Raw genomic sequence first — 24824 nt, 5'->3', positions numbered from 1 at the left:
TGGATGCAGCAGGTACAGCCGCGCGGATCGTTACTGACGGAGTCATTTCTAAGTAGTGGCTACCCCTCCACCCCACTAACGCGTCGCGTCCTATCTTGTCGATTGGGTCAGACGCTACTTCTCATGTGAGTCTCCATCATCCTCTGGATTCCCCTCACACAATGGCTGATACTAAGAAAAGTGTCCTCATTATTGGCGGCGGCGCAGTCGGTGCCATTGCAGCCGTCAACCTCGAAGTCGGCGGTCTCGCAACGGTGACCGTGGTGCTGCGATCTAACTACAACGTCGTCAAAGACAAAGGATACACAATCGAGAGCTGCGATCATGGGAAATTGGACGTATGGAGACCTAGCGTTGGTACGTTGTAAACCTTATGAGCGATTCACATGCCGATCCGCACCCAAAAAGCTAACACACCCAAGTCCGCAACACCATCCCCAACCTTACCGAAGAAGACCTCCCACCATACGACTACGTCGTCCTCTGTACCAAAAACATCCCCGACGTCTCCCCCACCGCCGTCGACCTAATCACGCCAGCCCTGCCTCAAAACAGCAACAAAACCACTCTGATCCTCCTGCAAAATGGCCTCAACATCGAAAAGCCCTTCTTGCGCCCGCATCCCAACATCCCCATTCTCTCCGCTATCTCCATGATCGGCAGCGCGGAACCCTCACCCGGCCACATCGTCCAAGACGAAGGCGACAGGCTTCTCATTGGCGCGTTTCCCACTTCCAACATTAATCCCGCTGTGCCGGAGCGTCGGGCGGAGGAGTTCGTGGAGTTGTATGGGAAAGGTGGGAAGACGGATTGTCAGTACTCGCCTAAAGTTTTGCATGACAGATGGAAGAAGCTGGTGTTTAACGCTTGTCTGAACCCGATTTGCGCGATCACGGGACTGGATGACGGACGGCTGAGACTTGCTGATGGGGCGTTGGATGGCCTTGTTAGACCGGCTATGCGGGAGATTGTTGCGGCTGCGAAGGCGGTTTGTGGTGTGGAGTTGGCGGAGGATGTGGTTGAGGCGACTATTCACGTTGATCCGTTGGAGAGTTACTTGAAGCCGAGTATGCAGCAGGATGTGGAGAAGGTGAGTTTAGTTCCTGACTCCGGTGGTTCACGTGGGAAGAACGAGGTGCTAACGTTGATAGGGCAACTTCATCGAATTTGAGAATCTGCTGGGTGAGCCGTTGAGAGCGGGTAAGGAGGCTGGGGTTGCTATGCCGACGTTGGAGGTGCTGTATCAGCTTGCGAAGGCGATTCAGTGGCGGATGAAGGAGACTAGGGGACTCGTTGAGGTACCGAAGAAGAAGTAGCGCGGTTGAGCTGGCATGGCAGCTCTTGGTCTTGTACATGGTGTTATCAGCTACATGATGTTATCAGCTACATGGTGTTATCAGCTACACATCCACTGTATCAAGGATGGATTGTTAGAGCACTAGAGACAATGACGCGAACTTGGAATGAGCATTGAAGATGTGTAGTATTTCTTCAAGGCTTTTCAGCCTGTTTCTAGCATGCTGTCTAAGACAAAGAGGTAGCACCAATCTACCCCACTTGACCGACTCAGTATCGTGACTCTTTTTCGATACACGCCAACCTAGGAAAAAGCTAAACACCCTAGAGTCTACGTTGACGTTAGATCACCTACTTTGCAAGTTGTTGGTGTCATGTAGTCTGCAGACCTGTTCAGATTTTTTCTTGTATGAGGTGGATATGGAAACCAAGGGCCAGGTATCATCGTCGAGATACCGGGTCCCAGCAGGAGACCGAGAATATATTCAGGCCTTGTCGACTAGATGCGACACCCTCCGGTTCTCTCTCTAGATACCATACTCCATCCACTCTCTCAAGTACTTGTTGCCAATCCACTGCTCTGCCTCTAGAACAACCTCGCCATCTTCCGCAACTCTGTGATTTGCCTTGATGACGGGTACTGTGAAGTTCGCCGGTAAGGTGGGGAAGAACCTTAAGTTCTCGGCCTGCAGTTGCGCCAAGTGTACTTTTGGGCCTTTACATGGCTCTCTCCATTTCTTTCCAGATTCTTTCAACATAGTATGTTCGGATTCGTCGAAAATAAGGTATTTGGTGGTTTCGCCACGGTATGCATAGTAAATGGATAGAGCCGCCATAAAGAAGAAGACAACGTCGTAGTGCCGGCGGTTGGCGTATGTCCAGAAAGGGTTATAACACTTGACTCTCATAGTGGGGATGTCGTTGCAGAGTCGGGCGAGGCGTGCGACAGCCTCCGCGCTCTCACTATCGAAGCACTTTGGGTCATACTTGTCGCATGTGATGCTGATGGTCTTAATCCAGGACCTTTTGGCAATAGATATCGACGACACCCAGGCAGTAAGCATGTCGGACGGAGACTCATGTCCCGAACCCTCAGACAATGTGACGTCGTTGAACTTGAGCTCTAAACCAGCAGTCTCTGCATACAACTGCTTGTTGACATACTTGAGCTGGTTGTATTCGACAAGCTTCTCGTCATCCCCCTGCTGGAAAGGTGCCTCGCGATGGTAGAGGTACGGCTTGTCTTCACCATCCTTAGGCATGCGGTAATGCAGCGGCTCTGAGTGGGTGAGAGCAAGTTGGTAGATCGTGTTGCGGAGCTCGGCCGGTAAGTCCAGAAGAAGCGAGGGGTTGGCCATCTTGGTGCGATAGTGGTTGGGACTTGTTTTCGGGAGATGAGGAAATTCAGTCGGGTTGGGGCTGTAATTGACACAAGAAATTGTGCTTGAGACCCTCGGTTGACTAGTGGCCGGTTGTCGTTCCAAGGTTCGCTCTGCGCCGCCTAAACTGGAAGGGGGTGCTTCCCTTCACCTACACTCCAGCAATACAGCAATACAGCTCGTCTCTCACCCAACAGGCCCGCACTCTTCGGGTGAATGCGTCATTACCTCCATGTTCCCCTACACGCCATTCACTTCTTGCACTCACTGGGGCTGACTTCGACTACATCTCCTTCACTTTGGGTTCAGTCCCGAAACTAAATCGTGTCATCTACTCGACCAGACCATGGCCAACATACCGGCTTATAACGCAGAGCTCATGTATGGGTACGTCGGTGTCGTGATCAGCAAGCTGACTTCTGTAACATCACGTGCAAACTCAAATGCCAACTGCAGGGCTTCGTGAAGCGAGTCGCATGATTCCAACATACGTAAAAGTGGTTAGAGTCCACAGCAGGTTTAGGGCTGAGTTGGTGTTGCGATATGTCGGCGAAATTCTTCAGCAGCCGATGGGGTAGAAAGATCCATATTGACGAGACGAGGCATTTCCACTCATCTCGATCAGGATGGGTTCGGCATGGCTATTCGATCGGAGAAGGCGACGCTGATGGAAGCGTGACCATCCGAAGCAAGGCCGGAGGAGTTGGCGATTGGATAGTCATGGGTTCGCGTGGTGGGAGTGGAGGGGAGTTCCTGAAAGCAGAGCGGGCCATGGCCCTGCCGCTGCAAGGGCATGAAGATCTTTTATCGTAAAACCGGTAGAGGCGGAAGATCTTGGGCGCTGACAACGTCGCCATAGCAGGGTAAACCAGGTTTTAGTGGGCTGAGGAGCGGAACCGAGGTGGCGGTGCAGTTCGGCTCATGTCATGCTTGGCGAATGACGAGTGACGACGCTGTGAACCAACTGGGCTGCTGGCCACGACTGGCAAGAGTCAAGAATCTTCTTAACCTCCGCACGTGAACCACCCTACCCATCACCTGTCGCTCCTGTGACTCTTCCCTACGCCTCGCCCACCTCACCTGGCCACCGACCCAACAACAACCATTCTTGAGCGCTTTCGAGCGCGCGCGCCTAGGCTTGGAATCCACTCAGCCACGCTTTGCTGCTTAGTATCACGACCAGATCAGCACTTTTCAGCCGCGAGATCAGCCCACCGACAACAGATAGCTTGATAACCTCAGGCATCGGCGCTTCCCCAGGCCTGACTCTATGCACACAAACGCGCCTCACCAGGCTGAACATCAACAACACCTCGGCACAGCCAGCGCATACCGTGTACCGAAAATGGCGCTCAACGGAGTGCGCCGGAAAGACACGACCAAGGGGCCGCCGCTGCGCGTCCTGTCGTTAGGTATGTTGGTGATATGATGTAAGGCCTCAGTAATGGCAGGTGCTAACCCATGTGACAGACGGCGGCGGTGTGCGGGGGTACTCCATGCTCATCATCCTCCAGGAATTGATGCACCGGACTTTTGTCGAAACCGAAGGCAGAGCCCCCAAGCGGCACGAAGTACCCAAGCCATGCGAACACTTCGATCTCATCGTAGGCACCGGCACGGGAGGCTTGATCGCTATCATGCTGGGGCGGCTGAGAATGGACGTTGAGACCTGCAAGGACGTCTACGTGCGCATGACGAGGAGAGTCTTCGAGACCGACAAGACATTCGCCGGCATACCATATCGATCGACGTTATTCAAGGCGTCGAAGCTGGAGGAGGCCATCATGCAATGCGTGCGCGAACACACAATCTACGACGACGAGGGCAACGACAATCACAACGGGCAGGATGCACCGCCCATGACCCCCGGGAGCGCAATATCGGGCCGCATGCAAAGAAGCGCTAGTAATGCCAGCAACTACAGCCAGATTGGCATGACTCCCGTGAATATGCGCATAGCCGCCATGAAGTGGGGGAACCCTCACGCCCAGCTATACGACAACAGAGAAGAGCGCACTAAGACGTGAGTAGGACGCATGTCGTTGATATGTCAATGCGCTAACTGTCTGCAGTGCCATCACAGCCGTCTACAAAGGCACCAAAAAGTCTGGCAACGGCCAGGTTCTCCTCCGCTCCTACGATTCCCGTAAAGAACCTCCAATCGAGCCAAACGCCACGATATGGCAAGCCGGCCGAGCAACTTGCGCGACCGCTCTAGCATTCAAGCCAATCCAGATCGGCCAATCCGTCTTCCTCGATGAAGGCTCCGGCAAATACAACCCAGCGCCTATGGCTCTCGACGAAGCTGTTTGCAACGAATGGCCTGGGCGCGAAGTTGGCGTTTTCATAAGCATAGGCACCGGAAAGCGGCCAGAAGGCACAAACGCACAACAGCATCTGTGGTGGGAAGGCTTCGTTTCCGGCGGCATGGGCGACTTTGCAGAGGCGAGACGGAAATTGATCCAGAAGATCGAAGATTGCGAAAGGACACACAAGGAGATGAAGGACCACCTCGCGAAAAGACAAGTCAATCCTGAGAACTACTACCGTTTGAACGTCAACGTCGGTGTAGGAGAATTTGGAATGAACGAGTGGAATGCCCTCGCCGAAATCAGCACGAATACGCGCATGTACCTGGCTGACAAGGGAGTACAAGGTATGACGCTGGACTCGGCTGCGAAGATCGCAAGGATACACTTCGCAAAGGTGCGATGGGAGCGTGCAGCCAAAGGAGAGTCGCCATTTTCGCCAGGCGCGCAAGCACCGAACAAGCCTCTTCCCACCGTCCCGGACCCAGCGCCCATGGCAGTCGAACTACCAGCCGAGGAGCTCGCGCCAGAATACTACACAAACATACATCCCGCCTTCCGCCCTCCGCCAGAACCGCGCCGACCATCAGACAATGACAAGTTCCTGGTCGTCTCCTCGGACGAGTACCCGCAATCAGCGGCGAGTACAGATGGATTCAGCGACTTCCACCCCCGGCATTCAGGTGAACTAGTGTCGCCAGGACGTCGCTCGGACGAGCAATTTTCAGCAGGACGTCCAGTATCGTGGATGAGCTCTGCGCCTAGCTGGGATGACCGTATGTCCAACGCTCCACCTAGACCACCCAAGACACCTTTGCAGGATGGACTTCACCCACCGCCTCTATCTGGTGCACGCACATCACCCCCCTCTGGCTCTCACTTCGCAAGACCCCCTCCAGGTGCACCACTACCGTACCCGGATACAGACGGCCCGCCACCCATTGTCAATAAGGCGACGAAGCCGGATTATACACGGTAAACGAGTGCGAGGTCGATCTTCTTTTTGCATATATGCTTGAATGGTGTGTGGAGTCTTGCATGGCCTATCTCTACGAAGGGGCGCCCATATCACGATGTTTCACGGCTGATAGTTTGTTGAGAGAATAGTTTAGATACCCATCGAAGTTTTCTTTGTTTCGCTCAATGTCATGAACTTTTTGCATAAATCATCGTCTTTCCATGTCGCTTCTCATGTCTCGCAATGCTCAAAAGATTTGGAGCTGCCCATATGTGCTGACCAGAATACATGCATGACCGAATTGCTTCGCTGCATCAACGTCGCCAAGATGTCAATAACTGAAGCTCGCAAGGATCAACCGACCGTCCACTCAGATGTCTTCCTCAAGATCCTCCTCCTTAGGCTCAGGCTTGACGGGGGTGACTTCCTCCTCCTCATCACCGACGACATCCTCAGAAACCTTCTTCTTGCGACCACGCTTGGCAGGAGTGGTTTCTCCTTCTCCATCAGCGGCATCGCCCTTGGCTTTGCGCTTACGCGGAGTAGGGGTCTTCTTGGGGGTATCCTCCTCAATGGGGTTGCCCGACATAAGAGCCTCCAACTCGTTCTTGAGGGTATCCTTGAGGCGGCCCATCATGCGTTGACAGGCGATGATGGAACGGCCGGCGGGGCGGGGCGTATTCTGTTTGTTGTGTTAGTTTGAAGAGGTGAGAAGGGGAGGTTCTAGGTGGGGGTTACTAACGTTGTAATCAAAGGTGACGTTGGATTTCTCGATGAGTGCGAAGAGGTAGACGAGCTGTGATTCTTTGTCAGCATGTATGGTGTGGAGGGTGGGAAGCGACATACACGCTCCTTATCTGTCCAGGCAGTGAGGGCCTTGCCGCTGTTGGCGCCTGACATGATGAAGCGATTGACGGACGGTACTGGATGGTAATTAAGTGTGTTGAAGGTGTTGTGCTGTGCGGTGGACAGAAGATGGTATGAACTACGAGGCAGTAGAAAGGAAGAAGCTGGGAGGTGGCAGAGTGGTTTATGTGTGGAGGTCGCGCTGTTGTGACGGTGAGGATGAGCTTGGCACTGGCGGCTACCAGGTGAAGGTGAGTTCTGGCACACGTGGGTCATTTGGGATTAGGAGATTGCAATACTCTGGGAAGTGAGGGATTTAATCTGGTAAAACGTGTCAATAAGGTACGTGATTTTGATACTGGTCTGATTTGATGAGTGTGCCTTGGTGCATGTGCCATATGGAAACTGACGATGTAGCTAAGCAAGACTATCAGACTGCCCAATGCATGTCGTGAACCTATTCAGAATGCCAGACGCTGGTGTGCGTAACAGAGCGCTCAAGTCGATTGCCTCTCGCCCATGCCCTCAATGCCATAGTGATCGCCGTGGATGTTCAGATGTCATCAGCCTCCTTGAGAATGTCGTCGTCATCATCGTCCTTGACCTCCTCCTTGACAGTCTCATCCTCCAGGTCCTCCTCAGCCTCAGGAGTAGGCTCCTTCTTCTTCTTCGGGCGACCGCGACCTTTCTTGGGAGTGACTTCGGCGTCATCACCGTCCTCGTCAGTCTTGGCCTTCCGCTTGCGTGGTGTTGCCGCCTTCTTGGGTGTGACCTCAGAAACAGGTACTCCCGCCTCCATGGCCTCCCACTCCGGCTTGAGAACGTTCTTAAGCGCGTTGATCTTCTGCTTGAAACCACTGGCGTTGCGACCGGCCGGGTAACAGCCCTCCTACGTCATGTTAGCGGGGAGTACTCTTTGCGTTACAGAAGTCAGAATGGGACTTACGTTGTAGTTGAAGACAGAGCCGTTCTTGTTGACGAGGTAGAGCAGACTGGAGAGCTAGTCAAAGTCAGCATCGCGCGATTGACAGAGTCCAGTTGCCATTAGCTACTCACCAAGTCACGGTCACTCCAACCGGTACCGGTGGCCTTCTTGGTATCCGACATGATGTGTTTGTCGTTTGTGTTGGTTTTGTTTACTGGATGGTTCGTAGTGCGGAGGAGTGTGGAAGAGAAGATGAACTGAGGGAGGTGGAAGTTGGAGGAGAGGCGGCTCAGACTGATGTTTATATTCAAGGTGAGAGGACCGCCAAGCGTCCAGATTGACCAGAGCTTAAGCTCACCGTGAGTTCGTAAAGAGTAAACGTGGCACGTGGTGCATGGTGCGATGTGCATCATGCGTGGTGAAGGTGAGTCAGTTGCTCACAGCAACGCGATAGCCGCCATATGGATCTCGTATGCTGTGCCGATTCGACTCGATGGTTCTCAAACAAGGAAAACCTTCAAAACATACATTGTTCAAGCTGTCACGATGCACTCCATAAGTATGCGACATGCTGCGCTGATTATCTACCCTACTTTGATGAGCACCAGGCGTTTGAGAGGCGATAGCAAGGATCTGTCTCGATGAAAACCATTAAATATTGCAGATGCATTTACATGTTCTAAGAGTAAAGTAGCCGCCACAAATAGCTCTTAAGATATTTTGCCAACTTCTTACTAGTATGTATCCTCCTTGCTACGCTTTAGCTAAGGCGATTTCGAGACATCCTGTTATTCGTGCTAACAGCTTGATAGACAGATTTTGCGATGGCTAGATGTGGATTGAAAAACGAAGTTGGGGTGAAATTGACAAAGTGATCGACGAAGATGCAGCCCAGGATAGCAGAATGTACAATACCTACCTGGACAGTGTATAAGAAACCATACCCAAGTGAGCTTCCCACCGTCGCAAAGAAATGTTTGCAAGTGCCAAATCGTCTGTAAAAGTCGTGTCCATCCACAATGTCTTTGGAAATAGTGCTTGGAATGGAGCTTCCTGTCTCGATATAGATTTTTACGTCCAAGCACTCATACCATACACAACGTCAAGGCTGTGATATCAGATTGCGTTATATCCTACAACATAAGGATCATCTGTAAAAAGACAAGGTATCGCCCTGGTCGTACGCAAAAAAGCACCCCATACCCAAAACAGGCAGTCAAACACGGCCACACACTAGCAGCTGCCAGCCACCTCAACCACCAAGTCGTCCCGATTCGACCCGCTCCGACCATCTCGCATACGGCATGCGCGAACCATTGAATCAGTGCGTACCGGTGGATGTGGGTCCGGGGTAGAAGCGGGCCTTCCCGTGCGTCGATGAGCCACCGCATGCGGCACCGAGGCTGGCATCGGGTCCGTGCCTACTATAGTTCGAGGGGTTTTGATAAGGGTTCGCATGGTCTACGGGATTGGTCGGGTTGATAAGAGGAGGTGTTCGAGGCGTGCTGATCGTCTTATCGTCTTACTGTATCTTTGTGAGATCAGACGGCGGATGAGGGGTCGGACAGTGAGGGGGTCCGCGTCGGGGGGCTGTTGGGCGGTTTGGGTGTTCTCAACAAATACTCTCCTTGGGAGTTATGCTAGCTATCCGGTGTGACACTAGGGTTAACATAGAGACATTGATCATGGCCGCTTGAGGTCACAGAAACGAAGTCAGGGGATTGCAAATATTGTCCATAACATATGTATTGTCATTCCAGTGCGCTCAGCTGCACCAGGTCGGAGGTATCTAGGTGTACTACAAGTTATCGTGAGAAGCGATTAAATGTAGTAGGGTATCGAAATCCGTCCAGCCATCCCACAGAAAAGGAAATTTTGTGACCCATTGCCCAGTCTAAATGATATCAAGACCGAAAGAAGAAAAAGAGTAAGCCTAAGTGGCTAACCCCGACGCCAAAAAACATGTCGACGAATTGGAAAGCTACAAGTGAGCAACACCGTTGGTGACCTCAGCGACACCGACGGTGGTGCCGTTCAACTTTTCGCTTGCGTAAAGTTGTTGAGAGACCTTCTTGTCGAAGTACTTGGGCTCGGTGTATGGGTCGTACATGTTCTTCTTGATGTAGGCGTCAAGTTGCTCGTCGGTAAGACCACGGAGTTCGGTAGCGCGGTCAACACCGTTCTTCTGAGCTGCACGGATGACACCGCGGGTTACGATGACGGAGACTTCGCGGATGCGGCGGATGTCGGGGTACAACCAGCCATCGGCGCGCTCTTGCTTGTTCAATGAAGTCGACAGTGATTCCGCAGAAGCGTAGATCATGTCTTGGGTGACGGAGACGGCCTTGGAGATAATGGCACCAAGTCCGATACCAGGGAAAACATACATGTTGTTTCCTTGGCCGGGGGTGAGCATCTTGCCGTCGAACTCCATTGAGGGGAAAGGAGAACCGGAAGCGAACAGGCAGCGTCCCTCAGTGGCGATGACAGCCTCCTCGAATGTGCACTCGGATTTGCTTGAAGGGTTGGAAAGAGGGAAGATGATGGGGTGGTTGTTGAGCTTGGCCATCTTCTCAAGGATGTCCTTGTTGAAGGCGCCGCCGATGGTGGACAGACCCATCAGGATAGTGGGTTGTACGTAGTCGATGAGGCGGCTGAGCGACTGGTATTGGCGGCCGTTGTTGTCGTCACGAGCAAAGAAGACCTTGTGCTCGGCCAGCTTGTCACCACGGTCCAGGGTAACGAGACCGTTTGAGTCGACGAACCAGAACTTGCGCTTGGCCTCGTCCTCTGTCAAGCCCTCCTTGATGAAGTACTCAACGATCTGCTTGGCAACACCAACACCAGCACTGCCAGCACCGAGGAAAATAGCCTTGTGGTCCTTGGCGGGAACACCGGAAGCCTTGACGGCATTGATGAATCCACCGACAATGACGGCGCCAGTTCCCTGGACATCGTCGTTGAACATGGCGTATTGGTCTTGGTAGCGTTCTAGGGCGGGGAAGGGGTTCTTGAAGTCCTCGAATTGGATGACGATGCTGTCACACGATTAGTTTCCTGAATAGGATACGAATGCGAAGTACGTACCTGGGCCACTTGTCGGTAAGGGCAGCCATGAGCTCGTCGAGGAACTCCTTCTCCTGCTCGGGAGTAACCTTTGGCATCCTGGATCCCATGTAGAGGGGATCGTCACGGAGAGCCTTGTTGCTGGTTCCGAGATCGAGAGTCAGGGGCAGGGTGCTGTCTGGCTTGATACCAGCGCAGGCGGTGTAAAGAGCGAGCTTTCCAACGGGAATACCCATGCCGTTCACACCAAGGTCACCAAGACCCAAGATGCGGGATCCGTCTGTGAGAACGGTGATGTCGACCTGGTGTGGCCAGTTGTCGAGGATCTTGCGGAGGTTGCCGCGGTCGCTCCATGAGAGGTACATGCCCTCGGGTTGTGTCCAGATTTCGTGCCATCGTACGCAGGCCTCGCCGACGGTGGGGGTGTAGATGAGGGGGGTCAATTCCTGGATGTGTTAGTGAATTGGCCCGATAGTAGAACTGAGAAATTACATACCTTGATGTTCTCGCCTAGGAGACGGTAGAAAAGATGTGGGTTGGTGGCCTTGAGGTGGACGAGGTACTGGAACTTCTCAATGGGCGCCGTCTTCATGGCAAGGAGCCTGAGGCCTTGGTTGGGTCAGTAGTGATATTTGGATAGTCGGTGTTTGACATACATCGCTCGCTCTGGATGTCGTAGCTCTCGACGGCGGGGGGAGTGAGGCCGTATGTGCCCAGGGTCCTGCGGACGTCGGGCGTGTAGGACAGGTCGTAGTCACCGGAAGTGGTGCTCAGTTGGCGGGCCATGTTGGGGCGTGTGGCGGAGGGCATGGTGTCGTTTGCTATAGTGGCCATACAACGAACGAAGGAGGGTTTTTGGATTGAAGAACGGAGGCCTTGGGCGGGAGCCGTAACTTTTATAAGCGGTCTGAATCGCTGCATTGAAATGAGCTGAAACGACGCGTCGGCAATTGAAAAGGAATTAGGAAGACAGCCCGCCTGGGGCGCGGAGGATGGGGGGCTACATAACAAGCAGCCTATCGGAGGGGTCAAGGTTCCGCAACAGTCAGTCTGTGAGGAGATCCGTTCTCGCCGTCAAAGTGTGCCTGTAAAGGAAGCATGGACCAGCCCGTTGGTGACTTTTACGCGAGTCCCTTCCCCAAGTTTACTATCTTGCCGCGTGCACGACTGCAGCTTCACCACTACACTCAAAACAAATTACATCGCGTTCCAATACACTCTATCACCGCTTCAGTCTGTCTGCAGTTTGCCTTCCAGAATTTTGCTCGAATCCTGAGGGATGCCGATGCTCGTCGTGTCACAGCCACAGCCACCGGGTAGCAGGGGTCATGACTGGACGTGCATACGAGTCGGGAGCAATCGGAACGCCCATATTTGCCTTGACGGAATGCCGTAGTATTCTTCCATGGGCTTCAGTCTTCGTCCGCTCACCTTCTGTGCTATCTTGCTTTTGCCGGTACTCTGTCCTAGCTGGAAAGTAGCCCGAACGGCTCTCACCCGCGCCCTCGTCTTTGGTATACCGCTGTTTTCTTTTGGTCAACGACAGCATGCCCGTAGCCCAATATCGCGCTCGTTGCGAGGTCAGGCATCGAGGCATTTTATTTCCGCAGTCAATGCGCAGCGCCGCGTTGCAACAGCGTGCTTATTATTAATCGCGTTGATCTTACGGGAAATGTCTCATGGCCATTCGCCACATGGTACCTTGAAGTGCTGTCGCGTTACTCAGGTCAAGCGGCCCCGATGGACATTAGCCACTAATAGCCAGAAGCCATCACCGTCTACTCCTTCGCGGGTCCGCACCGGCTCCATGAAGGCACACCGCGACCCGACGAATTGCTAAGCAATATGAGCGGTGTGTCTTTGTACCGCAGACGGAGCCGCTGAGGGCAACTTTTTTACGCACACGGTACACCCCTGACTATTCGCTAACGGACCGTTGGTGCCATGCCAGGGGAAGCGCATGCAGCATCCGATTGCTTTCGGCCCATGTCTGCGACAAGAAGAATGGGCGCCTCGACGAGTAGTCGACTGTCTATATCCGTGATATCCGGATCGCATCTCAGTATCGGACCTCCGATTCAATGCACGTTTGATCTCCTTTGCGATATGGACGAGGTCTCAGACCCTATACTTGCAGATGCGACAGTGGATCACCCGCGCGGTTGTGTGGGGAAAGCTTGATGGCTTGGGTAAGGTAGCCGCCCTAGGGCTCTGCGCCCAGTTCCTGCTCCTCCGAGAATTGGGGCACGCGACTCCACAGTCCACAGCACCACGGGAGGTTACGGACAACTTTATTGCAATTACCCGCATCCGACATTCACATTCACATCCGCGGAGGTTGGCTGACGCAAGCATCATTTATCGACAAAGTAGCTAATTATCAATGGATTGCCTCCCTTGCAGCAAACCTGCGACTGTCATGCAGCTGTCAAGTCTCACCGTCTCTTGACACCTGGAAAGCCATGGCGTGCGAGTCAGCATCGTACATACTAGATCTGATCCAGCACACGCATGAAGCCCTATGGTCGGAGCAGACTAGCATGGGTAGCAAACTACTAGTCTCTGACAGTCTCCGATCTCCTAATATTTCTTCCAGAAATCAGCCTTCGTCGCATCTTTGGGAATTAGACACCTGCCTGTCATCTACCTAGGCATCTCGCGCTCCGCGGATTCCATGGACAGTCAAGATTTTTGCATACATTTACGACGTGCATCTACTTACTTGATCTACCTAATTATTACAATACTACTGGCTTCTTACACAGACTGTTTGGGATGGTCGTGTGTGCGAATCGCACGCGATGTCTAGTTGACAAACTTGGAAGGCTCTCATGTTCTTGGCAACACAAAGCCCGCTGTAAAACGACAACACGATCAGTCTACATAAGGCATACGTCTAATGAAAACCTGCTTCCAGAATCTGGGAGCCTGATTGAAGAACAATGAGGTCCATCTATCAGCTGGCCTTATAGCTGCTTGCTATGACGCGGCGACGCACGGAGACACTTCCGCGGGGCTGTGATGGACCTGTGGTAGCTGTGAGCCTGTTCACGATAGCCGTAGTATTCGAGCTGCTATCAAAGCGGCTAGGTCTTTCAGCCGGAGTATGCTCCATCATTCTGAACCGGCTTGCGACGACTGCTTTTCTGTACCTTTTTTCGACTACATTTCAGAGCTAGAGAGTGGCTTACCTCGGCATCGGGTTGCTTTTGACCCCCATTGTACGAACGCAAGAACACATTCAGGACAATCGCCGTGTTGGTAATCTACGCGCTTGGGTGAAGTTTGCTCATATCGCAGAATATGGTACTCATCAAAGCCACGTGCTCAAGAGTGATGCGCGAACCATGGGTGCCATAGGTTGGGGAATGACACCCGCCCATGTAGCCTTGGCGCATATGTGGAGCCGCGGGATCGACGAACGGCATGACGTCGAAGCGCTAGCTTCCCTCGTCATCCTGATCAACGCGTCGTTTGGGAGCCTGGAACCTTGGTACAGCTTCAATGTAAACTCTACCAGAGCTCTCTCCATTTTCTATCAACCACAATTGCACTCCACTCCACGTGAAAGTGACACAAACTATCGCAATGTCACTCTCATCATGCTTCGGCTCGCGCAAACGCGACGACGACCAGCGTCCTTTGTTGCCTCAGGTATGTCAGCTCAACTGTCTGCAGCGCGACGCGTACTAACACCGAACGACAGTATCGCGATGATACAACGCTCCAGCGTGAGGTGCACCAGAAGCTTCACTCGTACCAGATGCTGCGGGCGCTTTCCATGGGGTTCATGCCGTCGAATGAACAAGTCATCATCAACCTCCGCAGCTTGTTGTCTGCAGACGTCCTGAACCCAGAGAACCCAGACTTGAGCGACTCAGGACGCCTGCTTGTCAAGTTTACGAAACAATGGCTTCATCAGTTCATCGACACGATGAACCACAAGAACAGCGAAGATCAGATTCAAGACTTCCTCTGGTACCTGTCCAAGTCCAGGATCTCTGTTGACGTAGAGGACATCGCAAGGCGGACAACACGGTCAAAAGCAAAGGCTGATGCTACTGCAGGTGCGTACTCACAAATGCGTCTATATCTCATCCACTAACACGAGAACAGCATACCAGAGCCTCCAAACCGTTGGATCTCTCCTCCTTACCAACTCAGACTTCCGCATCTTCCTTTCTGATCTCCAAACCGTCGGACGCGAAGTCTTTAGAGACACCGCATTCACACTGTCGAACGTGTCCAAGAAGGCTGCGAAGAAGATTGAGCCCTCGCAGGCAGAGTACAAGGCGCTTAAGGAGCCAGGCGCGGACGAGGGCCCTCCACCTTCGGCCGAGGATCTGGGTAACGATGTCGCCGAAGTAGCCCAGGTAGTTGGAAATGGTGTGGCCAAGGTTGCTAAGAGGGCAGACGTGAGTCTGGGACAAAAGCTACAGGGCGACGAGGGCGAATCTCTCATGTTCCGCCTGAAGAAGACAGTTACAAACCTGAGGCAGAAGAGGGACTACAACGACTCCGTCTCGGTGCTGGCACAGCTCCTGAAGCGCTACGCTTTGGTGTACTCTCGCACGGTCGAAGATGCCATGGGCACGCTCGAAACCGACATCGACACGAACCCAGCGATGGACAAGGCTGTCAAGAACTTCTGGACTTTCATCAGCTCGTTCGGAGATAAACAGGAATGGAAGAAGCTCGAGGACGCCTTCCACCAGGTCTTGGATCATTCCCGCAAGGATCCAGAATTCGAGGATCTGCTGACAGACGTTGGCAACTCCCTTCAGAAGCTGCTCACCGACCCCGACTTCTTCGATCACGTTGACGAGAAGTTCCAGGAACTCCGAAAGAAGGCCCAGGGTGTTGGAACCGAGTCTTCGCTCCGTCAGGATGTTGATGTGTTCTTTGAGCAGGCCCAGCGAACGTTCATGGCCGTGACACAGGATGAGGACATTGCGAAGATGATCAAGACAAGCACGAGGATCTGGAACATCTTGTCGCCTATGCACAACTACACCAACAGCGAATTGGTTCAGGACGCCATCAACGTCTTCGTTCCTCTCGGAATCCAGGCTATCCAGTACATTCCTATCCCCCGTCTGGAGGTCTCCACGCCCGAGATCGACATGCTCCTCGAGAACCTGATTATCGAACCCGGAAAGACCGTCAACCACACCTCCTTCCTGCCTTTCCGCTTCAAGGTGGAAACATACAACGACTTCGAACTCCGCAAGGCCCGCTTCCGTGTGGCGTCAAAGGCTACCTCCAAGTTCACCATCAAGATTGACGGTCTCTCCTTCCGTGCGGATGAAGTTGGCTTCCTTCTTCGCGCGCACTCTGGTCTTCTCCGTCTTGCCGATGAGGGTATCGCATCTTTCCAGCTTGACGAGCGCGGTATTGACATCCATCTCGACGTCGAGGTCGGCAAGGAAAAGCTGGAACAGATCCTTACTCTCAAGGCTGTTCGCGTCCACATCCACAAGCTCACCTACAAGCTTCGCAAGTCCAAGTTCAGCATCCTCGGCTGGCTGTTCAAGCCACTCCTACGTCCCATCGTCCGCAAGGTTATGGAGAGGCAGATGGCCAAGGGTATCGCCGACGGTATACATGCTGCCAACCGCGAGCTCATCTTCGCTCGCGAGAGGCTCCGAGCTACGAGGATCTCAGACCCAGACGACCTCAAGACCTTCGTCAAGGCTGTCATCACCCGCCTTACACCTGCCGACGATCCAGACGTCTACACGAGGGTCGGTGTCGAGGCACCTGGCAAGGGTGTATTCGCTGGCAAGTACGCACCTGGTAGTGTTGTCAAGCTGTGGGAAGAGGAGGGTCGTCGAGCAGCGGAGCGCATCGATGACTGGGATGAGGGTGGCTGGAGGAACGACGTCTTCGACTTACACGCTATGACGATGTCTTAGGCGTTTTGTTTGCTTCTCTCATGATCGGCTCAATTTGCAAGGTTCACTTCCTTTTCGGCGCGGGCTTATGGGTTCATCCACGACTGGCATCTCAAGGCAAAATGTTTTCTTAGCGGTATGGTCATGGTTTGTTCTTATGCGTACACACGATATCCTAATGTAGTACATGATCTATTTGATAGTCTTGTTACAAAGGTGTCAAATCAAAATATTGACCACAAGTCTGCTTTCAGGCAGCCATTTGCTTCATGAACGCCCGCTCAAACAGCGTTATCATACAGTGTATACCCCACTCGAGCCGCGAGCTCGATTTTTATCAGATGCTGAAATGATCTCTCTCTTCCAGATGGGAAAGCATCCAGCCTTCCCATGTCTCTCACAAATCAGTAATCCCAACCACTTTCATCTCGACGCACCTAGAACGGAGGCAGGTAGAAGGGGTATCCGCCGTTCTTGATGCGGAAGACACTGAGCAGGAAGCTGTACATTCCGAACAAAACACCAGTCCACAGGAAAACGGCGAACGACTGTGCACGCGGGTCTTTGATTCTGGGAACCTTGATGGCCAGAGAAATAGCAGCAAAAGCGAGGATGCCGTAGATGGCGGCAACAATCTGCGACTCGAGACCGTACTGGCTGCTGAAGCCTCCGGCGAAGTAGTTCATACCACCCTTGCCATCACCCACGACATACGGTGTTTTCCTAATGTGGTTGAACATGTGGCCACTGGTGAAGAGAAGCACGGCGATGAGGCTGACGGCGGCCCAGAGGTTACGGTTCTGGAGGATGGGAATGATGTATGGCCAGGCGACTGAGATGGCTGTGATACCTCCGAGGACGATGACGGTTGCGGAGATGTAGAAGACCCAGTCGATGGGGCGGGAGACGGAGGGCTTGGGCACGTCAGCGGGGAGCTGGCGCGCGATCCAGGCGTGGATCTGTTCGGCTTTCTGGGGGCCGGCGGTGAAGTCGAAGCGGACGGGTGCGGAGTCGACCTTTGCGTTTGCGCCGACGGTTGGGTGGAAGTAGAGGAGGACGGGTGCGGTTTGAAGCATCATCTATCGATTGTTAGTCCTGGAGAGCTGAAAGTAGAGGAACAGGGAGTTCTCACCGACTGGAAAGTGTTCTTTCCATCAACAAAGTCCAACGTGCCGAATATTAGTCTCGTCTTCCCATCTTTATCACCCTTCATCCAGCTCTTGCCCAGCAAATCCCACTCTGGCTGAAAGTCCCTGCAGAGCATGCATCCGAACCTCGGCTCCAGGGCGGTCAAAAGCACAGCAACGCCATAATCTCTCGGAGACTTGGTCAATTGCGCATAACCGGCGTCGTCGAGCTTGAGCGGATGGCCCACGGAAAGCGACTTGGCGCGGGCGTCAGTGAAGCGGTCGCCGGTCGATTTCTTGGCTGCCAGAGCTGTAAAGGGCAGCAGCGAGGCAGTGAGGAGCTGTAACCACCGCATTGTGTCGTTTGGCGGGCGGAGAGTTGGTGTGCGGAGCTTTGTTGGGTTGGACTGATGCTTGGGAACGTGGCCTCGAGCTCGGAGATGCGGCGTGCGTAATGCCAAGGCCGACACCTAGGCAGGGGTGCGCGACATGGGCGTTGGAGGTCAGCACTGCGGAATGTAAACCTCACAAGGACTGCTGGACTACTCAAGAGGCGATTCGTTCCTCTGTAGTGTTCGTGTATTTTTGCTATCTTCTTCAGCGTCATTCGTTCACTTTGTTGTGTTGCTAGCTCCATGACGGCCATCTGCACTCTGTTTGTTTACCCAGTCGCGTCTACCTAAAGCCCCACCACATTCCGTCCTACATCTACACTTAGCGATATACTCGCGCATCATTGAGCAGATATTATACCATGGTCGCCGCTGTCGAGGCAGATATGGACATCAACTACGAGATGAAGGATGTGAGTGAAAGACGGCTGGACCCTGTTCGGCTGCCGTGTCTTAGACCTTCCACTGACCCTTTCAGCTCCAACATTCGCTGCGGAACGCGACGCTGGAACTCAGTCTCGAGCGGAGTAAGCATTCGGTCGAAGTAGTAGTCAAAGACGAGGAGATCCGGAAGTTGCAAGTTGCCCAGTGCCTCCTGCAAGACGAGAACAGCGACCTACACGAACAACTCGAGGAGGAGCAGGCGCGATCCGACGAGCTCGAGGCATCGCTCGAAGAGGCCCTTGCGCAGTTGGACGAGCAACGCGCAGAGGCAGAGGCAGCACAAAACACCATCCGCACCCAGGCGCGGGAAGTCGCGAATCTCAAGGTAAGCACGTCCGGCCCATCGATCATTGCGCTATTTGCTTACTTCTCTTAGGCCGAACTCAAGGCTATGGAAAACGTCACATCCGACTCCAACAAGATACTTTCCGATAAACTCGCCCTCTCCCGCGAAATCTCATCACTACGCCCCGAAGTCGAACACCTGCGCGCCCAGGTCGAAGCAAACACCGGCCTGCTCTCTGAGAAACTCGCATTGCAACGCCAGATGACTACGCTACAAGTCGAACTCGAGAACGAGAAGCGGACCTCCGCCCGTACCATCGCGAAACAGGGGAAGAAGATGGAGCAGGATGAGGACCTGCGCAACGAGTTGGAGGAGGTACGCAATGAGCTCGCAACGGAGAAGAAGGACCGGATGAAGGCAGAGGCAGGGCTTACAAAGGCTGAAAAGGCCATGGAGAAGGTGCAGGCCGATCTGGAGTCGCAACAACAGGCAACCGAAAGTCTGCAGGCCAAGGTCGAGAGCCTGTCCAAGAAGGAGGCCAACAAGGCCAGCAAGCGCAGTGAGGCCCAAGATGCCGCGATTGAGCAACTCCGCGAGGAACTACAACAAGAAAAGGCTGCACGCCTACAAGCCGAGAAAGCCCGCAAAGACACCGCCGCCCGCGATGCTGAGATCGAAGAGCTGCGACAGGAACTCGAACAAGAGAAGCGCGAGCGTCAGAAGGCGGAGAAGGCGGAGAAGGCTTCGAGGAAGGGTTCGCAACAACCCGACGATCAAGCCGAAGCTGCAAAGAAAGAACTGGAAGAAGAGAAGCGCGAGCGCAAGAAGCAAGAGAAGGAATACAAGCAGACCTTGGCCGAACTGCAGGGCAAGAACGCGGTTCTCGACGACAAGCTGAGCGCTTTCCGCGAGAAGCTGCGAACGACCAAGGAGAAGTTGAAGGAGAAGGAAGCCGAGCTTCAGAGGGTAGACCGGGCACAGACCGCACCACCTGTCAAGAGCATCGCAGCTGCGTCTAGCAAGCCCGCAAAGACTGCTCGAAAGCGTATGGCTGCCACCGCCGAGCCAGAGACTATGCTGGGTACACCAGGAGACGGCTTCCCTGCGAAGAAGGCGAAGCGCGGCACTTCGGTCTCTGCCATGGGTGATACATCCACTTTCTCCTTAACGCCATTCCTGAACAAAGCTAGCAATATAGCACTTGACAGTCCCATCGTTGAAGAAGAGGAAGAAGCCGAGCAAGTCGAAGAAGAAGCTGCTGAAGAGCAAGGTACTCCGACAGCGCCTCCCAAGAAAGCCCTCAAGAAGACTGCCCAACCCAAGGTCAAGGCCCTCGCGCCATCAGCATCGAGCAAGGCAAACGCAAAGCCACGCAAGAAGAACGCTGCCCCAGTCCTCGAAATGGTCTCAGAGGAAGCATCTGAGCTCTCGCACAACACATCCAAAGACGCATCCGAAAACGCACCCGTATCCATCCCGACCAAAGACGGCGATGGCCCATCCAAGAAGTCCAGTAAAGTCAAGCCTCGCAAGTCCCTCATGTCCTTTGCCACATTTACCGAGGAACCCGCAGCGGAGAAGAAGAAGAAGCGCAAGCTTGGTGCAGGTGCCGGCAAGACGCTCTTCGATTCGGAAGATGCCGAAGATGCTGCGCCCCTGAAGCCTGTTGGTCTCAGCAAAGGCCTATTTGCGGCGAGGGCCCTGAGTAAGAATGTGTTGGGTAAGCAGGGCCAGGGACGCCCCATTTCGGGCGGATTCAACATGATGAGTGAGGAGGCGTTTACCTTCTCGCCGCTCAAGAAGGATCGGAGAGGAGCGAGTATCCTGAAGTAGAGGAGAGGGGTTGGGGGTTCTGAGATGCTGTACAATATTCGTTTGGTGCATATTTGGCGTTTGGTCTCACATCACGTATTGGCATTCGTTAGACTTTGGGTTATATGCAATACATACATCACAGTTGCATCCTACAATGCATGAGCACCGCGATATACTATATTCCATAAGTCTAGTTGAGGAATACATACACAGTTCTGTAGGACGTCCGGCAGGCTGAACTTCTGTGAAGACCTCCACGCTGCTACATTGCACTTCTTCGAACACTTGAGAGAGTGTTGTATGCAGCACGCTAGAATCCATAATATCATGTTCTCGAACTAATGTTGGTCTGCAAGTAGGCCAAATAAATGGACCTGGGCGCTTAAGTACCTGGAAAGCCATGTGCGGCGCGGAAACAGAACCATAGCGCTGGGGCGTAGTAGGCGAACAGTATATATAGGCCGTACCGACTGTGCCTCTTCAAGGCGAGCAAACAACACGACCCCGAAACAGACCAACAACAAGGTCTTCCCCTGAGTAAGCTGTTTCGCGACGGGTCCACTGGGGTTGGAGTAAGACTTCAAAGAGGCATTGTCTAGTCGTCGAGGACCTGATTGGGCTGTGCATTATTCCCACACCACCACTCATCTCGAGATGAGGGATGAGGGAATTGATGCTCACCGGCGACCTGTAACGGAAATGCGCAAGGCAATACAGAAAATGCGCAGACACTTCGTGAGGGAATTACAACTCGCTCACGGCGCGCCGAAATCGCTCGTGAGCGATATCTGACCGGTGCGGACCGGAGTACGAACTCATGAATGCGAGGACATGCACTTCGTACACGGTGTAGATAGTACCGCCGTGGCGCACCCCTTGTCCAAATGGCTGCAAGACGACTTAGACGCTGAAGCCATCCAGAAGGCAGAACAGACAGCTCACAACTGTGCCGCAGAGAATAATAGCCAGCACCAACACAAGTGCGATGCCTCACGATGTTTTCCCGCGCCAGCGCGCTTACAAGATCGGAAATAACTCGTCTACTGTCAAGCCAACTCACCAGCCTCCTCGGGCGTTGTTAGTCCCCTTTCAGATATGGCCTAACATCCGCAGCCGAGCCTTCGCCACGAAGCCCACCTACAGGGCTGAATCCGATGGCCGGGGCACTTGTTGCCCGATCCACGAGGCGCGTGATAATGCCGAGATGGCTGAATTGGTGTGCTTATCGAATGGCCAGATCGCTGACGTCGGACATGTTTGAGCACGCCCTCTGTATGGCCCGTTTGCATATATCGAGTGTGCCTTGAGCGTATTTGCACGTCACGAGTAGACCCGAAGGGTGTGCTCTGGGCTTGGTTCCCGACTTAGCCGAGTGCGGGAGGCCTTGAAGGTGCGTGGATGTTGTGTGACGCGAAGTCGATGGGTTTGTGTTAAACTGCAGAGGTGCGCGCTGGTATGTGTATAGGAAACCAAGGTCAATGTGTTTGTCGCTTCATCTTACGGATCGTGGTGAGCCTTACAGCAGGTGGTAATGCATGCGCATTCCACGCTGTCATCAAGAGTCCATCTGGTCGCATGCGATGGTAAGACAGGTGCGCACAGCCCCAAGAAGTGGCCACATACTAGCGTGACAAGGGCAAGGGCACGAGCAGGGATCGAGCTAAGCTAGCTTCCCCGCTCAGAATGCATGGTGCTGTGAATGCAATTGGGGTGCATATAAGCCAACGACACCCTGTTGTTGTCGAATAATGTCCCTCACGTATCCTTCTACCATCGCCGAGTCTACGCATTCTTCTTCCAGACCCATTCTACACGATAACGATACCATTAACAATCAACGTACTACCGCGACCATGAGCGACATCAACGGCAAGGCACCTGTCAATGGTGGCACTCAGTCACCTCGCACTGCTGAGCCGGTTATCAAGGTTCAACCACCGCGTCGAGAGGACCTTCAGCCTAGCTATGCGAGGGTTATCCAGCCTGACGATGCTGATGCTGACACCAACGGCTGGTATGGTGGCATGGTATGTTTACCTCAAATCCACATGTTATGCGCCACTCTAACATCCATCTAGATCAACACCTTAGGAGGCTGCATCGGTACCCTCGGAGCCATTCCCTGCTGCATCGTCTGCCCCAACCCCTACAAGCCCGTCAACCAAGGAAACGTGGGTCTCGTTACAAAGTTCGGACGCTTCGCCCGCGCCGTTGACCCCGGTCTCGTCTACGTAAACCCACTGTCAGAGCAACTCGTCCAAGTCGACATCAAGATCCAGATCGTCGAAGTCCCCAAGCAAGTCTGCATGACCAAGGACAACGTCTCCCTCCAGTTGACTTCCGTCATCTACTACCGCATCACCTCGCCCCACAAGGCTGCTTTCTCCATCTCCAACATCCGCCAGGCGCTTGTTGAGCGTACGCAGACGACTCTTCGCCATGTTGTTGGTGCGCGTGTACTGCAGGATGTGATTGAGCGTCGTGAGGAGATTGCTCAATCTATTCGCGAGATTATCGAAGAGACGGCTCTTGGTTGGGGTGTCGAGGTTGAGTCTATGCTCGTCAAGGATATCATCTTCAGCCAGGATCTGCAGGATTCGCTCTCTATGGCTGCGCAGAGCAAGCGTACCGGAGAAGCCAAGGTCATTGCTGCGAGGGCTGAAGTTGAGGCTGCCAAGCTTATGCGTCAAGCCGCCGACATTCTCAGCAGTGCTCCAGCTATGCAGATCAGATACCTCGAGGCTATGCAAGCCATGGCAAAGTCCGCGAACTCCAAGGTCAGTACATCCATACTCTATTCATTTAGACTTGCGCTAATTTGGGACTAGGTCATCTTCTTACCCGGTTTGTTCTTACTGTACGACTACATTTGATATATATGCTGACTTACTTTGCAGCTCAAAACCAGACTGTCCAGAGCGCGCTCGCTCAAGCCGACTCCGTCGGCGAAGGACCCAGCTCCCACGGCGCCAGCCCAATGGGCGTGCAGAGCTCTGCAGCACAGGAATACGGCGGCAACAGCCACGGCTTCCAGAGCGCCATCAACTCGCATGTCATTGAGAACATGTAAAGAACTGGCTTAACAACTAAGCTCTCATTCTTCTCTGTATTCATGTTGCTTTTTGGGTATTGGTTTGGTAAGCGATGAGTACGGATGGATGGATACGAAGAGGCAGATTGATAAGAGTTTGATGATGGACTTGGGCATTTTGGTTTCCGAGTTTCTTGATACCCTATTCCGGCAGCAGTATTATCGGTTCACTCGCTACTTGTTCTGATAGACCCTTTTACGATAATGATAATGCCTGATTATACTCAACGAACTTCGTCTCATCAGCGGTGAGTGAAATCTTGCTCGATGCTGATCTGCTGAGATAGAAATTGCCGCATACGAGGGGAGATTGAGAGATGGAAAAGGGCGCATGGCGCGCCTGGGAGGTAGTCACATCATCTGGCTAGGGCGATAGCAGGGTATACAAACTAATGTATTCATTACACTGGACTATCTCTCTATCTATCGGTCCCCTAAAAACTCATCGTCGTCATTAACCCCCACGATGCCTTCCTCGACAGTCACCGCCAAACGACTGAAGCATGGCTCGCGCTGCGTGACCTCATCGGCGCCAACACAAAAACATGTTAGCGCCAGCTACCAAGCATATATAATCTCTGCTTTCTGACCTTTTCTCCTCTTCTCGACACCCTCAAATGCATGAGTGACTCTCCAAAAAGAGTTGTTCGTTCGTAAATGACCTTTGGAAAGTGAAGTGGTTGGCGATGACATGAACGTTTTGCGCCAAAAACAAGTTGGCTTGTGGCCATGTGGCGGACACGATATAACTTTGAGTGATTCGAAAACAATACTTGGAAGGCATGTCGAGTCCAAAAGTGAAGTTTCATGTGTTCATTCATCTACTTCAGCGTACTGTACTTCTCCTCGACTCTTTCCAAACCATCCATTTACCAGGTTATGCCACCTTGTATACTCCAAAACGTCCAAGCTTACATGCCATGATCGCTCACTCAAACGCACAATGCTTGGCTCTAATAGATGCTTTGATACAAAGGGAATTTGAAATTTAAAAAT

At 53.2% G+C, this 24824-nt stretch overlaps 10 protein-coding genes across 10 annotated transcripts; 5 read left to right on the top strand and 5 right to left on the bottom strand.

Moving 5' to 3' along the window:
• Positions 1-161: 161 nt before the first annotated feature.
• Positions 162-1316, top strand: J4E78_005835 (uncharacterized protein; the record flags this gene model as incomplete). The annotated part of the gene is made up of 3 exons (XM_049366450.1): positions 162-357; positions 423-1090; positions 1152-1316. The coding sequence occupies 3 exons, from the start codon at positions 162-164 to the stop codon at positions 1314-1316; spliced, it is 1029 nt and encodes a 342-aa protein (XP_049222176.1).
• A 507-nt stretch (positions 1317-1823) lies between these two features.
• On the bottom strand, positions 1824-2654 carry J4E78_005834 (uncharacterized protein; the record flags this gene model as incomplete). Its single annotated transcript, XM_049366449.1, has 1 exon — positions 1824-2654. One exon carries the CDS (start codon positions 2652-2654, stop codon positions 1824-1826), a length of 831 nt encoding a protein of 276 aa, XP_049222175.1.
• A 1366-nt stretch (positions 2655-4020) lies between these two features.
• Positions 4021-5963, top strand: J4E78_005833 (uncharacterized protein; the record flags this gene model as incomplete). The annotated part of the gene is made up of 3 exons (XM_049366448.1): positions 4021-4087; positions 4146-4698; positions 4748-5963. 3 exons carry the CDS (start codon positions 4021-4023, stop codon positions 5961-5963), a joined length of 1836 nt encoding a protein of 611 aa, XP_049222174.1.
• A 349-nt stretch (positions 5964-6312) lies between these two features.
• J4E78_005832 (uncharacterized protein) lies at positions 6313-6842 on the bottom strand (the record flags this gene model as incomplete). The annotated part of the gene is made up of 3 exons (XM_049366447.1): positions 6313-6624; positions 6685-6738; positions 6789-6842. 3 exons carry the CDS (start codon positions 6840-6842, stop codon positions 6313-6315), a joined length of 420 nt encoding a protein of 139 aa, XP_049222173.1.
• A 499-nt stretch (positions 6843-7341) lies between these two features.
• On the bottom strand, positions 7342-7895 carry J4E78_005831 (uncharacterized protein; the record flags this gene model as incomplete). The annotated part of the gene is made up of 3 exons (XM_049366446.1): positions 7342-7677; positions 7735-7788; positions 7845-7895. 3 exons carry the CDS (start codon positions 7893-7895, stop codon positions 7342-7344), a joined length of 441 nt encoding a protein of 146 aa, XP_049222172.1.
• A 1799-nt stretch (positions 7896-9694) lies between these two features.
• J4E78_005830 (uncharacterized protein) lies at positions 9695-11589 on the bottom strand (the record flags this gene model as incomplete). The annotated part of the gene is made up of 4 exons (XM_049366445.1): positions 9695-10751; positions 10801-11225; positions 11276-11388; positions 11436-11589. The coding sequence occupies 4 exons, from the start codon at positions 11587-11589 to the stop codon at positions 9695-9697; spliced, it is 1749 nt and encodes a 582-aa protein (XP_049222171.1).
• Positions 11590-14367: 2778 nt separating this feature from the next.
• J4E78_005829 (uncharacterized protein) lies at positions 14368-16694 on the top strand (the record flags this gene model as incomplete). The annotated part of the gene is made up of 3 exons (XM_049366444.1): positions 14368-14433; positions 14486-14846; positions 14896-16694. 3 exons carry the CDS (start codon positions 14368-14370, stop codon positions 16692-16694), a joined length of 2226 nt encoding a protein of 741 aa, XP_049222170.1.
• A 416-nt stretch (positions 16695-17110) lies between these two features.
• Positions 17111-18156, bottom strand: J4E78_005828 (uncharacterized protein; the record flags this gene model as incomplete). The annotated part of the gene is made up of 2 exons (XM_049366443.1): positions 17111-17752; positions 17806-18156. The coding sequence occupies 2 exons, from the start codon at positions 18154-18156 to the stop codon at positions 17111-17113; spliced, it is 993 nt and encodes a 330-aa protein (XP_049222169.1).
• Positions 18157-18554: 398 nt separating this feature from the next.
• On the top strand, positions 18555-20755 carry J4E78_005827 (uncharacterized protein; the record flags this gene model as incomplete). Its single annotated transcript, XM_049366442.1, has 3 exons — positions 18555-18605; positions 18671-18961; positions 19013-20755. The coding sequence occupies 3 exons, from the start codon at positions 18555-18557 to the stop codon at positions 20753-20755; spliced, it is 2085 nt and encodes a 694-aa protein (XP_049222168.1).
• Positions 20756-22590: 1835 nt separating this feature from the next.
• J4E78_005826 (uncharacterized protein) lies at positions 22591-23807 on the top strand (the record flags this gene model as incomplete). Its single annotated transcript, XM_049366441.1, has 4 exons — positions 22591-22764; positions 22816-23514; positions 23566-23581; positions 23635-23807. 4 exons carry the CDS (start codon positions 22591-22593, stop codon positions 23805-23807), a joined length of 1062 nt encoding a protein of 353 aa, XP_049222167.1.
• Between the last annotated feature and the right edge of the window lie 1017 nt (positions 23808-24824).

The sequence above is a fragment of the Alternaria triticimaculans genome (genome assembly GCF_023758025.1).
Source record: "Alternaria triticimaculans strain BMP 0046 chromosome Unknown scaffold_7, whole genome shotgun sequence".
Classification (NCBI taxonomy): domain Eukaryota; kingdom Fungi; phylum Ascomycota; class Dothideomycetes; order Pleosporales; family Pleosporaceae; genus Alternaria; species Alternaria triticimaculans.
The sequence above is the reverse complement of the archived record's forward strand: the minus strand, read 5'-3'. Positions and strand labels throughout refer to the sequence as shown.